Source organism: Chenopodium album, chromosome 26 (assembly GCF_948465745.1).
Source record: "Chenopodium album chromosome 26, dcCheAlbu1.1, whole genome shotgun sequence".
NCBI classification, from domain to species: Eukaryota; Viridiplantae; Streptophyta; class Magnoliopsida; order Caryophyllales; family Amaranthaceae; genus Chenopodium; species Chenopodium album.
Window position 1 is genome coordinate 36,990,035 of NC_137859.1, and position 16,266 is coordinate 37,006,300.

The following is a 16,266-nucleotide window of genomic DNA, read 5'->3' on the forward strand; positions in this document are numbered from 1 at the left end:
ATAGCAGCCAGCCAATGTGCCCATCATCACACAGAGTGCAACGTAAACCTCAATATCCATTTTTTTTTGTTCAGTTCAATCTTTTAAGATTTCAAAAATAAGTAGTACTAAATTGAGCTGCTAATTGTACAACTCATGCAAAATTAATACTTCAAAGTATATAAGGCCAGCGACAAGTCTACAGCAAGAGTATGGGAGACAATAGAGGTCGAAGAAATGGAGATGAAGCCAATACATGACACCAAAACTGCAATATCTATTATGCACCCGAGTGTATCTAGATTTAGGTGAATGCAATATCTATTATACAGCTCTAAATTAGCATAAATGATAGCACCATTAAGAGTAGCAAAATAGTACTCGGATGATGCTCTTCATTGAAATTGGCAAGATAATATAGGATTGTTTCTTGAGTCAGTGTTTAAACAAAAACTTTTCTTGCAAACGGAACCCAGAGGAATCGATTACAGCCAGGGAAAACTGTTTAAGATGCTCATCTTGAGGCCCTTGTATGACGCAATCTTGCAGACCTGGATAATGTCGCAAGCTCTTGTATTTCAACCTTCCAAAGTGCTCACTTTCTTAATCCCAAACCAGTGCATTTAAATTGTATTCAAAGGGATGAAATCATAGCTTCAGGTGAACAGGAAAAAGTAATATACCTAACTGCTGCAAACTGCAGAAAATAATCACTGCAGTTTATGGTCCAGTTTTCCTACGCTCTGAGCGATTACCATAACCAGCTCCTATGGGAGCCACAGATCGTTCAGAACCACACTGTAAATATATAAATTATGGCATCAATAGAGAGAACAGAGCAAATATTACTCTAATGATCAGAATCACAAGTCAAACCAGCTATACAGCAACAGCCGACAAAAGAAATTGTCTGAGAGATCAAGGGAGTGGTTGTCGCATTATATCCTAAGAAACCAAAAAAAAAGGGAAGCTTACCAGCTCACACTGGAGGAGGAAAATGTGGTTTTCTTTTGAAAGAATTGTGTCTGGAGCTCTACAAATATTGCAAAGGACATATTCATCTGTAAATAAGGAGCAAATGCATCAACAATATATCCACAAACAGAACAATTAGGTTTGTAAGAGTGTCATAGTCAATAATCTCAAATATCATGTATAAATGATAGGGACTCACTGATATATCTTTCCAATAAATCTTCTAAACTTTTAGAAGCAAATCTTCCCCTAATTATCAATTTGTTATCCTCATCTAATGATCCACTAGTGCCCAGTTCGATTAACAGGAAATTTATAAGTTGTTCCGGTTGCCTATGCATCCTGAAAATACCAAAAATACAATCAAAATAAGCACTCTTTTTTAAAAAATATAGGTTATTGATGGGAAAAGATAAATAGCAACTTGAGATTGCATGATCACATTGACAATGTCAAACGTGACAACATTTCAGGACCAATATCATCAGGGGCAAATGAGTCTCTTGGGCAGGGGAGGGGGCAAATAATAAATTTCTACAATCTAGCAGGGATTAGAATAGCTGTAATCAGTCAGCTGAAATAACCATTGTGACAATAAAACATTACAGCATAAACCCATCTTTTATACGATGTGTTAAGTACTCCATAGTGGTTGAAGACTTACGTTTTACATAGATCCATGATATTGACAAAGACTGTCTGTGTGGAGCCTTCTGAGAAAATTATTGGTGGCCTTAAAACTGACCTTCGCTTATCTTCAGCAAGCTGAGGATTATGTTCCAGTAGAAAACTATACACTCGTTGTAGCAGCTGCAATTCAGTAAACACATGATTATCCACGAAATCGTGAATAAAATCTATAGGCATTGATGGAAAAAGAATTTTACAAAAGCAAAAGGCAATCACCAAGTAAAACATTGTTGAGATTGTGGCTCGCAAATACTAGAACAAACTGATTCAGAACTGAGAAATACACAATGAAGACACGGCGGCTAGCTGAGTGAAACTGCAACACAGGCACACCAGCTTATTTGATAAACAAATATCTACCAGGGTACGAGTGCTATACATATCTACAAGGAAGCTCCCTTGGTATATTGCTTGTTCTTTACAAAGTTTGAAGCTATTATAATCTTGCCAAAGTCTTCACTATAATGCAATATACCAGCGAAATGTACACTCAAAAGATTAGATGTAGTGAACCAGACACCTGAGATCCTCCCGTACGTCAGAAGGAAGAAAAAAGCAGGCACCAATACAGCAGCAGGCTGTGAGCATTAGGCAAGGGAATGAGTGGCAGCACATAGGGACAAAAGAGCAGAGCATGTGAAGACCAAATGCAATCATCAGCCACAACATCAGTCTGGGAACTTGAGTATATAAATGAAAGAGGGGGAAAGCTGTTATAGACCAGATTTCCGACCCCAAGATTAACAAAAAGAATAGTAATTTAAGGCTTAAAGCTTAAGTAATTAATAGCTAATGATTTGGGAATACAAATTAAGAAGGATAACTATAGCTTTAGGCTATAAATCTCAAGGTAGCTTGAGGCTACTACTCTCATGAAGAACTCACTGAACTCACTTAATTTCTGGATAATTCAACTACTAAGCTTACTAGTACATTTATACTCAAGCTTCTAAGGAACAATTAGCCTTCATGTGACTACTTAACCATAATAGCTAAACCAACCTAAGACATTGCTACTGCTTGTTGCTTGCTTTCCCTAACTTCTCCTTAATGAGTTTGTCACTTTGCTTTTTGTTGCTTGTTGACTCAAGTCTCCCTTTTCTTTGATTCTAATGTCCCCTTCTCATCGGTTGCCGCTTCTTGACTGTTGACCTTCGTATGGTGATCCATCACAAAAGATTTAGGCAGGCATTTTTGTATTAGAGTTATTCTCCGAGTGTTGTGGGCTAAAACCCACTACTGAGAGTTGTAGGCTAAACCTACTAACGTGGAGAGTTGTAGGCTAAACCTACTAATGTGTGAAACTTATTGCTGCCATTGTTAAATATAATCAAGCTCGAAGCTTTCTTCCTTATTTGTTCTGTTCTCTATATTTCTGTTGTTTTTAGTAAGGTAGTGGTCTGAGTCCATTACATTAGGCCTGTAATATACATATTCGATATTGGTGAATAGCACAAGTGCAATAATAAAGCAGACTTTCTTGATCTAAATTGAACATCCAAGAATCCTTGAATCAACTAATTACTTAAGATCCTAGTAGAACAGTGATAGACAAAAGCTCTTCCAACAAAACCATGATCATAATATTCTAGCATAAAAGTGCTATAAGGAGTACCTCTTTATACTCATAATCACGTTCATTTCCTTCCAAAGGGTACCCAGATTGTTGAATAACCAAATCTTCTTCCTCATCCTCCTCGCCAAGATCTACTGAAAAGGAAAAAAATATTTAGTTTTACAAAGCCAAAACTGCCTTTCTTGTGATAAGTAGAAAAAAGCTAAAGAGAATCTGCTTGCCAAAAGCTAAAGAGAATTCAAGTCTTAGGATCACGCGCATATACTATTATAGAAAACACTCTGCACTACTACCTTAAGGTTAAAATATAAGTAGCTATGGTGCCACCCATGAATCTCAAATAAAATAAATCTGAGATCCTCTGAAACATTCTAAAGCGAAACACTAGTACAGGAAGGCTAAGTTTACCATACATGGCTCCTGCAGCATCAGAATCATAGCTAAGCAATTTACTGGTTCCTACCTGCAATTGACAATATCTTCATCAATCAAAAATGTTTGATAGCAGCTAGATCTTTTTAAAAACTAAGTACAAATTTTAAACTTACTGATCCTCTGTTCTCTGTTAAACCAAGAAACAAATTTCTTCCACCTTCATTCACTGAAAGAAAATGATAGTCATGCAGAATATTACTAAAAGTGAGTGCCTAGAGACGTGAAATCCATGAAACCAAACTTCACAAACAAATGTGCTGAATATTCAGGAAAAGATGTAAATCTCGTGAAGGTTATTACTGACATCGCGACAAACCATCTCTCTCCACATTATGTTGGATGGCAACTTTCTTCTTCTTCTTCTTCTTGGTTGGGTCAAAAGGCACAATCTGTATTGTGGAATTATAGTCATAAAGTAACACAATGTAAGAAGAACTACTTAATCAATATGTTTACTGGTTTAACTCTTCTCCTCAAGTCCATCAATTATTTAATTTCTTTGAAACATTACTCCCCCTGTTCCACATGATTCACACATTGTCTTTATATACAGTCCTATATCAGTTGCACACAAAGTCACAAACCGTTTCAAATTTCAAGTAATCTCCGCCTTGTTATTTCTGCCTTATTATTTCTCAGTCCAAACCACTCTCTCTTTTACTCTCTCGTTCCTATATTCTTAATCTTTAAGCCAAAGGCATCATGTAAAATGGGGCAAAGGGAGAAACAAGATCTTGTTCAATTTATCGTTTTGTGTTTTCATCCATCCATTACAACCTCTATATACCCCCATAGTCCATAGTCCAGTGATAAGTGTGAAATAATCTCATGGATACCCTTAGAATTAGTCATGCTCTTCCCACCCTCTGGAAGTCAGTGTTTGTAAAGGCACAAGGCACAATAAGACAAAGGGGGGTTTTCTGGTGTTGAAAACTCAAAGGATGGTATGAGACGCATCCCGAGGTCTTATAATGTTGTTTTGGAACCACATACAACCATTAGTTGATAGCATAAAGGCTCGTGGTGGCCTTGAGTTAATTAAGGGAGACTTGTACGTAAACGTCTAAATTGACAATTTGATAGGCAAAGTGGACGGTTCCAACCACCCACACATCCTCCCGGGGTATTGTGGCCTTGTGGGGTGCATGGGAAGCACCATGGCCTCTTTTATTTTCGAATCCAACAGAATAAAAAATGGTCCAAAACTGAAGACTATAATCCACACCTTTGAACAAAATTTTAAAAATTTTCAAAAATTTTAAGTAAATGTGTGGGGTGTCTCCTAGGGCCATATAAGGTGGTTTTTCAATAACAAGCCTATTAGCCTACCAATAAATCTATAAAATTGCGAGAATGAGTTTGGTTTAAAATTATGTTGCATTGGTAGTTAAGAAATGCAAGAGATGGTTTCAAAAACCAACTTGGCATCTCGACTTCTCAAGGTCATATAATATTGTCTGAAACCATATACAACCATTGATCAGTCACATATAAGATCGTGGTGGAAAAAGGAGAAACAAGATTAAATGCACTGTCGATGGTTCCAACCACTCATATAGCCTCTTGAGGTATCATGGGGTCCATGGGAAGTACTTCCGCCTCTTTCTATATAAATTTCGAAAAAGTTGAAAATTGTCCAAAATTAAAGGCTAATTATCCACACTATTGGACAAAATTCGGCAAGTTTTCCAAAAATTAAAGTGAATGTGTGGGATGTCCCTCAAGGTCATATAAGTCAGTTTGAAAACATAATAAGTCTACCAATAAGTCAATAAAGTCCCAAAAATGAGTAAGTTCAGGTATGTGGCAATTTTGAAATTAAATTGCATTTTTAGTTAGGACTTAAGAGCTGCAACAGAAGGTTTCAACCACCAACTTGGCATCACGAGGTCATATAGTGTTGATTGGATTTGTGCACGGTCATTAGTCAGTTAGTTAAAACAAATGTGGATGGTTCCAACCACTTACATGGTCTCTGTGAACAATATCCATTCCTCATCACCAACATAAACAGCCCTTCCTTCCCACAATCACCTTAGCTATGCACCTAAGCAGGGTCATATAATGTCGTTTGGAACCATATATGATCATTATATGTTGTCATAAATGTCCGTGGTAGACTTGTGTTTATGAAATCAGTGCAAGTTGTAAACGAGTAAATTAGATGCTTAAAGGCAAATTAGATGGTTCACTCGCGAAGGGTATTAGGGTCCATGGTAAAAAATTCGGCAATTTTTATTTCCAGGCCAAAAAAAGTCAAAAATTTCCAAACTAAAAGGCTATTATCCACGCTTTTTGAACAATTTTGGAAGTTTCAGGACCCGGTGTCAAAAAATCTTAAGATACCAGGATTACATCCCAGGATCATATAATATAGTTTGGAACCATATATGATCATTATATGTTGCATAAATGTCCGTGGCAGAAATCGGTGCAAGTTGTAAACGAGTAAATTTGATAGATAATTAAAGGCAAATTGGATGGTTTCATCCATCCAATTAGACTCCCGGAGGGTATTAGGGTTCATGATAAACATTTCGGCAATTTTTATTTTCGGGCCAAAAAAAGTCGAAAATTTCCAAAATTGAAGGCTACTATCCACGCTTTTTGAACAATTTTAGAGGTTTCGGGACCCAGTGTCAAAAAGTCTTAAGATACTAGGGAATACATCCCAGGATCATATAATGTCATTTGGAACCATATTTGATCATTATATGCTGTCATAAATATCCGTGGTAGACTTTTGTTTATGAAATCGATGCAAGTTGTAAAAGAGTAAATTAGATGCTTAAAGGCAAATTAGATGGTTCCATCCATCCAATTGGACTCCCACAGGGTATTTAGGGTTCATGGTAAACATTTCGGCAATTTTTATTTTCGGGGCAGAAATAGTAAAAAATTTCCAAAATTGAAGGCTAATATTCACGCTTTTTGAACAATTTTGAAGGTTTCAGGACCCGCCGGTGTCAAAAAGTCTTAAGATACTAGCGAATACATCCCAGGATCATATAATGTCATTTAGAACCATATATGATCATTATATGTTGTCTTAAATGTCCGTGGTAGGCTTCTGTTTATGAAATCGATGCAAGTTGTATACCATGAACACTAATGTCGGCAATTTTTATTTTCAGGCCAAAATAGTCAAAAATTTCCAAAATTGAAGGCTATTATCCACGCTTTTTGAACAATTTTGGAAATTTCGGGAACCGGTGTCAAAAATTCTTAATATACTAGGGAATACATTCCAGGATAATATAACGTCGTTTGGAACCATATATGATCATTATATGTTGTACAAATGTCCGTGGTAGGCTTCTTTTATGAAATCAGTGCAAGTTGTAAACGAGTAAATTAGATAGATGCTTAAAGACAAATTGGATGGTTCCATTCATCCAACCGGACTCCTAGAGGGTATTAGGGTTCATGGTAAACATTTAAGCAATTTTTAATTTCGGGCCAAATAAAGTCGAGAATTTCCAAATTTGAAGGCTATTATCCACACATTTTTGAACAATTTTAGAGGTTTCGGGACCCGATGTCAAAAAGTCTTAAGATACTAGGGAATACATCCCAAGATCATATAATGTCATTTGGAACCATATATGATCATTATATGTTGTCATAAATGTCCGCGGTTGGCTTCTGTTTATGAAATCGATGCAAGTTGTAAACGAGTAAATTAGATGCTTCAAGGCAAATTGGATGGTTTCATCCATCCAATTGGACTCCCGGAGGGTATTAGGGTTCATGGTAAACATTTCAGCAATTTTTATTTTCGGGCCAAAAATAGTCAAAAATTTCCAAAATTGAAGGCAATCCACGTTTTTTGAATAATTTTGGAGGTTTCGGAACTCAGTGTCAAAAAGTCTTAATATACTAGGGAATACATCGCAAGATCATATAATGTCGTTTGGAACCATATATGATCATTACATGTTGCATAAATGTCTATGGTAGGCTTTTTTTTTATGAAATCGGTGCAAGTTGTAAATGAGTAAATTGGATAGATGCTTAAATACAAATTAGATGGTTCCATCCATCCAATTGGATTCCCAGAGGGTACTAAGGTTCATGGTAAAACTTTCGGTAATATTTATTTTCGGGCCAAAAACAGTCAAAATTTTCCAAAATTGAAGGCTATCCAAGCTTTTTGAACAATTTTGAGGGTTTTAGGACCCATTGTTAAAAAGTCTTAAGATACTAGCGAATACATCCCAGGATCATATAATGTCATTTGGAACCATATATGATCATCATATGTTGTCTTAAATGTCCGTGGTTGGCTTCTGTTTTTGAAATCGATGCAAGTTTTAAACGAGTAAATTAGATGCTTAAAGGCAAATTGGATGCTTCCATTCATCCAATTGGACTCCCGGAGGGTATTAGGATTCATGGTAAACATGTCAGCAATTTTTATTTTCGGGCCAAAAATAGTCAAAAATTTCCAAAATTGAAAGCTATTATCCACGCTATTTGAACAATTTTGGAAGTTTCGGGACCCGGTGTCAAAAATTCTTAAGATACCAGGAAATACATCGCAGGATCATATAATGTCGTTTGGAACCATATATGATCATTATATGTTGTCATAAATGTCTGTGGTAGGCTTGTGTTTATGAAATCGGTGCAAGTTGTAAACGTGTAAATTGGATGCTTAAAGGCAAATTAGATGGTTCCATCCATCCAATTGGACACCCGGAGAGTAATAGGGTACATGGTAAACATTTCGTCAATTTTTGTTTCCAGGCCAAAAAAAACTCAAAAATTTTCAAAATTGAAGGCTATTATCCACGCTTTTTGAACAATTTAAGAGGTTTCGGAACTCGGTGTAAAAAAGTTTTAAGATACTAGGGAATACACCCCAGTATCATATAATGCCGTTTGGAACCATATATGATCATTATATGTTGTTATAAATGTCCGTGGTGCGGCAAGTTGTAAACGAGTAAATTAGATGCTTAAAGGCAAATTGGATGGGTTCCGTCTATCCAATTAGACTCGCGGAGGGTATTAGGGTCTATGGTAAACAATTCGGCAATTTATTATTACGGGCCAAAAAAAATCACAAATTTCCAAAATTAAAGGCTATTGTCCACGCTTTTTGAACAATTTTAAAGGTTTCGAGACCTTGTTTCAAAAAGTCTTCAAATACTAGGGATTAGGGAATGCATCCCGGGATCATATAATGTCATTTTGAACCATATATGATCATTATATATTGTCATAAATGTCCAAGGTAGGCTTGAGTTTATGAAATCGGTGCAAGTTGTAAACGAGTAAATTAGATGCTTAAAGGCAAATTGGATGGTTCCATCCATCCAATTGGACTCCTAGAGGGTACTAGGGTTCATGGTAACCATTTAGGCAATTTTTATCTTCGGGCCAAAAATAGTTAAAAATTTCCAAAATTAAAGGCTAATATCCTCGCGTTTTGAACAATTTTGCAGGTTTCGGGACCCGGTGTCTAAATGTCTTAACATACCAGCAAATACATCACAGGATCATATAATGTCATTTGAAACCATATATGATCATTATATGTTGTTTTAAATGTCCGTGGTTGGCTTCTGTTTATGAAATCGATGCAAGTTGTAAACGAGTAAATTAGATGGTTAAAGGCAAATTGGATGGTTCTATCCATCCTATTGGACTCCCGGAGGGTATTAGGGTTCATGGTAAACATGTCGGCAATTTTTATTTTCGGGCCAAAAATAGTCAAAAATTTCCAAAATTGAAGGTTATTATTATCCACGCTTTTTGAACAATTTAGGAGGTTTCGAAACCCGGTGTCAAAAAGTTTTAAGATACTAGGGAATACAACCCAGTATCATATAATGCCGTTTGGAACCATATATGATCATTATATGTTGTTATAAATGTCCGTGGTAGACTTGTGTTTATGAAATTAGTGCAAGTTATAAATGAGTAAATTAAATGTTTAAAAGCAAATTGGATGGTTCCGTCCATCCAGTTGGAGTCGCAGAGGGTATTAGGGTCCATGGTAAACAATTCGGCAATTTATACTTTCGGGCAAAAAAAAAGTCAAAAATTTCCAAAATTAAAGGCTATTACCACGCTTTTTGAACAATTTTAAAGGTTTCGAGACCTGGTTTCAAAAAGTCTTCAAATACTAGGGAATACATCTTGGGATCATATAACGTCATTTGGAACCATATATGATCATTATATGTTGTCATAAATGTCCGTGGTTGGCTTCTATTTATGAAATCGATGAAAGTTGTAAACAAGTAAATTAGATGCTTAAAGGCAAATTTTGGATGGTTCCTTCCATCCAACTGGACTCCAAGAGGGTATTAGGGTTCATAGTAAACATTTCGGCAATTTTTATTTTCAGAACAAAAATAGAAAAAAATTTCCAAAATTGAAGGCTATTATCCATGTTTGTTGAACAATTTTGGAGGTTTCGGGACCCGGTATCAAAAAGTCATCAGTGCAAGTTGTAAACGAGTAAATTAGATGCTAAAGGCAAATTGGATGGTTCCATCCATCTAATTGGACTCCAGGAGAGTATTAGGGTCCATGGTAAACATTTCGTCATTTTTTATTTTCGGGCCAAAAATAGTTTAAAATTTCCAAAATTGAAGGCTATTATCCACGCTTTTTGAACAATTTTGAAGGTTTCGGAACCTGGTGTTAAAAAGTCTAAAGATAATAGGGAATACATCCTAGGATCATATAATGTCATTTGGAACCATATATGATCAGTATATGTTGTCATAAATGTCCGTGGTAGGCTTGTGTTTATGAAATCGGTGCAAGTTCTGAACGAGTAAATTAGATGGTTAAAGGCAAATTGGATGGTTCCGTCCATCCAATTGGACTCGCGGAGGGTAATAGGTTCTATGGTAAACGCGACTGGAAGGAAAGCAAATGGGCTAGACTGCTGATCTTAGTTGTGAGAAGGGGAAAAACCATCAAAAAACTAATTCTACAATTTATATTTTCGGGCCAAAAAAATGTCAAAAATTTCCAAAATTAAAGGCTATTATCCACGCATTTGGAACAATTTTAAGGTTTCGGGACCCGGTTTTAAAAATTCTTAAGATACTTGTGAATACATTCTAGGATCATATGATGTTGTTTGGAACCAAATATGATCATTATATGTTGTCATAAATGTCAGAGGTAGGTTTGTGTTTATGAAATCGATGCAAATTGTAAACGAGTAAATTAGATGCTTACAGGCAAATTGGATGGTTCCGTCCATCCAATTGGACACCCGGAGGATATTAGAGTTCATGGTAAACATTTCTGCAATTTTTATTTTCGGGCCTAAAAAAGTCAAAATTTTCAAAAATTGAAGGCTTTTATCCACGTTCTTTGAACAATTTTGTAGATTTCGAGACCCGGTGTCAAAAAGTCTTAAGATACTAAGGAATACATCCCAGGATCAATATATGATCATTACATGTTGCATAAATGTCCGTGGTAGGCTTTTTTTTATAAAATCGGTGCAAGTTGTAAACGAGTATATTGGATTGATGCTTAAAGGCAAATTAAATGGTTCCATCCATCCAATTGGACTCCTAGAGGGTACTAGGGTTCATGGTAAACATTTTGGCAATATTTATTTTCGGGCCAAAAATAGTCAAAAATTTCCAAAATTGAAGGCTAATATCCACGCTTTTTGAACAATTTTGGAGGTTTCAGGACCCGGTGTCAAAAAGTCTTAAGATACTAGCGAATACATCCCAGGATCATATAATGTCATTTGGAACCACATATGATCATTATATGTTGTCTTAAATGTCCATGGTTGGCTTCTGTTTATGAAATCGATGCAAATTGTAAACGTGTAAATTAGATGGTTAAAGGCAAATTGGATGGTTCCATCCATCCAATTGGACTCCCGGAGGCTATTAGGGTTCATGGTAAATATGTCGGCAATTTTAATTTTTGGGCCAAAAATAGTCAAAAATTTCCAAAATTGAAGGCTATTTTCCACGCTTTTTGAACAATTTTGAAAGTTTCGGGACCCGGTGTCAAAAAGTCTTAAGATACTAGGGAATACATCCCAGGATCATATAATGTCGTTTGGAACCATATATGATCATTATGTTAGGGAATACATCCGAGGATCATATGTAGTCATATATGTTCGTGTTATCCCTAAAATAAATATTTTTGTTTTGTAAAACCAAATCCCTATCATAGGTTAACCCGGATGGTGGACCATAAGGATCCCATCCTCCTGTGTAGCCGAGTGGCCAACCATAGTGCCCTTTGAAGTTATCTTGTTTCCAAGGGGCTAAGGGAGTATATTGCTCGGGCAAAGCAAGTGGTAGTGGATTATCGGGGTGGACATATGGGTAGTTGGGATCACCCCTATAACCGCTCCCACCGGGAACAATATGGGTATGTGGGTACCCCATCACCCCTCTCGATGGTACGGGACCATGTTGGGGTGGAAAGTATGGATAGTTAACCGCGGGGGAGATCTCCCCACGGTTAACACTAGCATCAAAGAGTTATTGTTGTTGTAGGAACATACCTTGTTGCATCTCGGAAATGCCCCTCATTTGATGCTATATTGCCTCGAAGTCTTGGTCATACATTCCTTCCAATCTTATTTGCATTCCCTTCATTTAAGCACTCAACGCATCCATATGTGGGTTAGCAAATAGGCGTTGTTGTGGATCTTGTTGTTGTTGTTGTTCCACCTCCATCTCATCATCATCATATGGGAGGCGGTCGCTTGTGGGGACACGCCATACATTAGGCACCTCTGGAAGGAATGAAGTCAAGGAAGGGTTAGGAAGATAACACCGATGTTTGTTCTCCCTTAACCAATCGAACACCATTATCATCTTCAGCTAAAAATTGCACTTGCTTCAATTGTGCAATATCAAGGTATAGGGTGCTCGAATCCACCACCGGGATACAAGAGGGTCGGAAGCAATCAAGATGAAGGTTAGTCACAAGCCTCGTGACCATGCTTCCACAATGGATAGCTGTGGACTCCCTATCTTGCAAACCCTTGCAATATCTTAAGAACATGAACCCCAAATTCAATCTTCCTTGGTACTCCTCTCTAGTAGCCAACCAAAGAATTTTGAGCTCCATTTGACTCATTTTCCCCAACTCTTGCTTTGGGATTACCAAATATCCCAAAAGCCTATGTGGAACCAGGAGACATGGTTGGAACACTTTGCTTATGGAGGCATACCGAGTAACGAACTCGCCTTCCCCCGAGATATCATCCCACCAAACATCTTGGTGGTACTCATCCTTGAAAATGAACTCGGGACCGGATTGAAATCAAGCGCCGCATTGAGTTCGGCGAGAAAGATGGTGTGATGAATGTTGAAAATTTGAAAACCCGATGTCATTCTCATCTAACGCCGCACAAGATACCGTAGCCAAAAATTCCATGGTAGGCTCATTATATGTCTGGTAGCACTTCTTCACAAAAGTGCCAATGCGGAGGTTGCGAAACAACTCCCATAAGTCCTCATCAATCCCCAATTTAACCATATCATTTTGATGATAGTGCCGAGAGGGTTTAAGAGATCGTTTCTTCTTGAGGGTGGCATCACGAGCTTTGTGGATTGGGTCTTGGATTTTGATTTTGGGCAATGGAGTTGGTTCTTGTGTTTGGGAAGTTAAGGGGTTTGTAGATGGCTTATATTGGTCTTTCTCTTCTTATAAGTGAGAGATCGCATGAACTTAGACATGTTGCCTCTATCAAGATTATCAACCAAATTCAATCAGCAACTCCACAAAACACCACAAGCACACCTCCAACACCAAAATTCACAACACCTTAAACAATCAAACCAACCACACAAACACCACCTTACTACCAAATTTCCAAAATTCCAACTTCTCACAATGACCACAAAATACACCAATCAAGCTTCAAAAACAATCAACAACACAATGTAAGCCAAAATCAATCAACAAACAACAATAATTATCATCAAAATCACACAATGAATCATCATATTCAACAAAAACCATACTACCACTATTCACAATCAAGTATAATCAAATTCAAGGCTTCAAGCTACTAAATGATGTAAAAATGTAAAATTAGAGTAGAGAAAGTGATTATACCATACTAGAAGCAAGAATAAATCAAATTTGAGCACAAAAACCACCTACTCGAAAATCCCCAAATTGCTTCAATGGAGGAGAGAGAATGGGTATGGCGATTTTTGAAGAGGGTAGTATGAATTTTGATGAAAGGAATGAAAATTGAGATGTAAATAGATGATTTTTGATGAAGTTTTGATGATCTAGGGAAGAATTTGATGATTGTAGGGGTTAGGGTTTCGGACTTTATTGAGTGAGAAAGAGGGTGGTGCGTTCGGGATGAGGGTGAGTGAGGAAATGAGGAATAAGAATTGAAAAAAAAAATAGACCCTCTAGTACTCGGGGCTCTGTGCTGGGGAGCACTTTGCACTTCCGATTCTATGCCCATGCACCTCAGAACCCAAGAAGCACCACCAGAAGTGTCAGATACCCATCCTCATATTCCCCCTTCCCTCAATGGTTTTACGCTTGGTGGCCGGTGGGAGTGATTGTGATTGTAAGCAGTATTTTCCATAACTTGGAAAAACCACTTATAAGTAATTCGCTAAATGTAAAGCTGCATCAATGATAATTGAGGCTCAAAAGAACCACAATCCAAGTTTGCACATCCAAGAAAGTGGTTTGAAAGGGTGAAGCAATTGGATGACACTCAATTGAGATCCTGAGGCTGAGGCGATAAAATCAAGCAGCCTATTTAAGACACTTTCACCTGTTTTTGACACAAAATATTTCATTCCCAAAACATCTTACAGACTTACTCATTCCCAAAACATCTTACAGACTTACAATCCTGTACAGTAACTAGTATTTGACACAGTATCTGCCACAACAGAAGAGCAGATATAGATATTGGCGGCTTGAAACCGATTCACATTAGCAGAAAACAGACTTCACCTTCCTATGAGGATAACATATTTGTCAATGACACCGCGCCAGACTCCATAATCATCAGCAAAGCCTTTTGACACTACTAAAATCCAATCCTCAAGTCAGCTTACCAATCAAAATCATCAGTCCCTTTTCCTGATTTCCAAACTGTCATGTTGGTCCTTAATACTCCCTCCATCCAAAAATAATTGTCATATTAACCCAACCCCACATAACTAAGAACAAAACATACATAATTTCACAAAAAGACAGTTCATTTTACTACTTGAATAGTACGTTCTCGTGCTCCCAAATCTCAAACATTTAATCAAGGTAACGAAATAATGGGAAAAAAATATGTATCCAAAACAAAAAAGACATCTTTTCTCAGGCATCCTAAAAATAGTAAATCCATATGATCATGCAAACAACTGCAAATTACCAAATTCAAATTTCAAAGGCATCAACTTTCCAAGTGAATAGCTGTCTGTTTCAGTGTGTACATTATAATCGACAACGCGTTTCAATCATTGTTGGATAAAGTAAAGTTTGCCATTAGTCAAGGCTACAGCTAACTCCAATTTAGTACGATATATTTAGTATTCAGCATTACCCCAAGCCACAAAATGAATCCGCAATAAAAACCCTTTTACATACAGTATATATAACAAAAATTAATGGTACTCACTTCGGGTATATGTAAATCCGCCATTGCTTGTTGTAATGAGGTTTCATCAGTCATGTTTCAACCAAAATCTACAAGAAATTAATCAAACTTTCAGCAAAACTAATAACTCATATGAAATTACAGTTCAAAATTTTAATTTAATCAATGAGCATGTAAATGAAATTAATACGGAATTACGATACAGGAACAACTGAAAATACTCAACCGAATTGAAATAGATTAGTAAGTTGGTAGGCTTAAACCCTAAAAATTAATCTAAGCAATAGTGAATTGAAATGGCGAAATTCTGACCTTGAGAATGCCAAACTAAACAAATGCGGCAGTGGCTCAATTAGTATGGAATACTTGGCGACTAGTCTACGAATTTTTGACACAGATGGAGGATTGGAGGAACATCTAACTAGTGGAACTTGTTTAGTACTCCCTCCGTTCCACAATGATGTTCTTGTTTTGACTTTTTGACTTTTTTAGGAAAGAGAGAATCTTCTAAATTTCTCTTAATCTATAAGAATAAATATAGTCATGTGGGATCTAGTTTGATTCGTCTTAGTGAGTAGATTATTAATATCTAACTTTTATAATTTTTGCTAGTGTGAGATTAAAGATATTTGCGGTCAAAGTTGGGTCAAAATTTGCATCGATTTACGAAACAGGAACATCATTATGAAACGGAGGGAGTACTCCGTAATGGACTAACGGAATATTGGTAGTTTGATTAGTTAGTTACTATTCGCCCTTTGGTTTTGCTCCAGTCAATTCAGTTCAACTCAATTCAGTAAATTAGATCATGCCCTAATAAAAGGTGTCAAAAATTAACTCGTTTTTTTTAGAAAAAAAAAGGTAAGAACAAATGTATTATTGAGCCTGAACTTCTCACAAGTTCATCTGACCCAAATTAGCGAGATACGCCTTTTGGGAGTGCGGGGAAGTGTAAGGGAATCCCCACCCCAAAGCGTCTCAAGTTTGATCCCAAAACGCCTCCAATTAAAAAGGTGGT

At 36.9% G+C, this 16,266-nt stretch overlaps 1 protein-coding gene across 5 annotated transcripts; it reads right to left on the reverse strand.

Moving 5' to 3' along the window:
- Positions 1–112: 112 nt before the first annotated feature.
- On the reverse strand, positions 113–15,659 carry LOC145616536 (eukaryotic translation initiation factor 2 subunit beta-like). 5 transcript variants are annotated; one of them, XM_081671279.1, is made up of 11 exons: positions 15,561–15,659; positions 15,270–15,337; positions 3,960–4,044; positions 3,769–3,821; positions 3,629–3,683; positions 3,260–3,354; positions 1,619–1,764; positions 1,154–1,296; positions 955–1,040; positions 663–777; positions 113–562 (listed from the first exon to the last, which is right to left on the reverse strand). In XM_081671279.1, the coding sequence occupies exons 2-10, from the start codon at positions 15,321–15,323 to the stop codon at positions 700–702; spliced, it is 795 nt and encodes a 264-aa protein (XP_081527405.1). In that variant the 5' UTR covers positions 15,324–15,337; positions 15,561–15,659; the 3' UTR covers positions 113–562; positions 663–699. The 5 variants fall into 5 exon arrangements, with proteins under 5 accessions (XP_081527405.1, XP_081527407.1, XP_081527404.1 ...); XM_081671281.1 differs by having other exon boundaries at positions 113–777; positions 3,260–3,351; XM_081671278.1 differs by having other exon boundaries at positions 113–777.
- Between the last annotated feature and the right edge of the window lie 607 nt (positions 15,660–16,266).

Excerpts from the sequence above, each read along its gene's own strand:
- LOC145616536 (XM_081671279.1), bottom strand. The coding sequence starts at position 15,323 with ATGACTGATGAAACCTCATTACAACAAGCAATGGCGGATTTACATATA. Across the intron at positions 3,822-3,959 it reads GAGAGATGGTTTGTCGCGAT|TGAATGAAGGTGGAAGAAAT; the intron begins GTCAGTAATAAC and ends ATTTTCTTTCAG. Across the intron at positions 1,765-3,259 it reads GTGATTATGAGTATAAAGAG|CTGCTACAACGAGTGTATAG; the intron begins GTACTCCTTATA and ends ACTGAATTGCAG.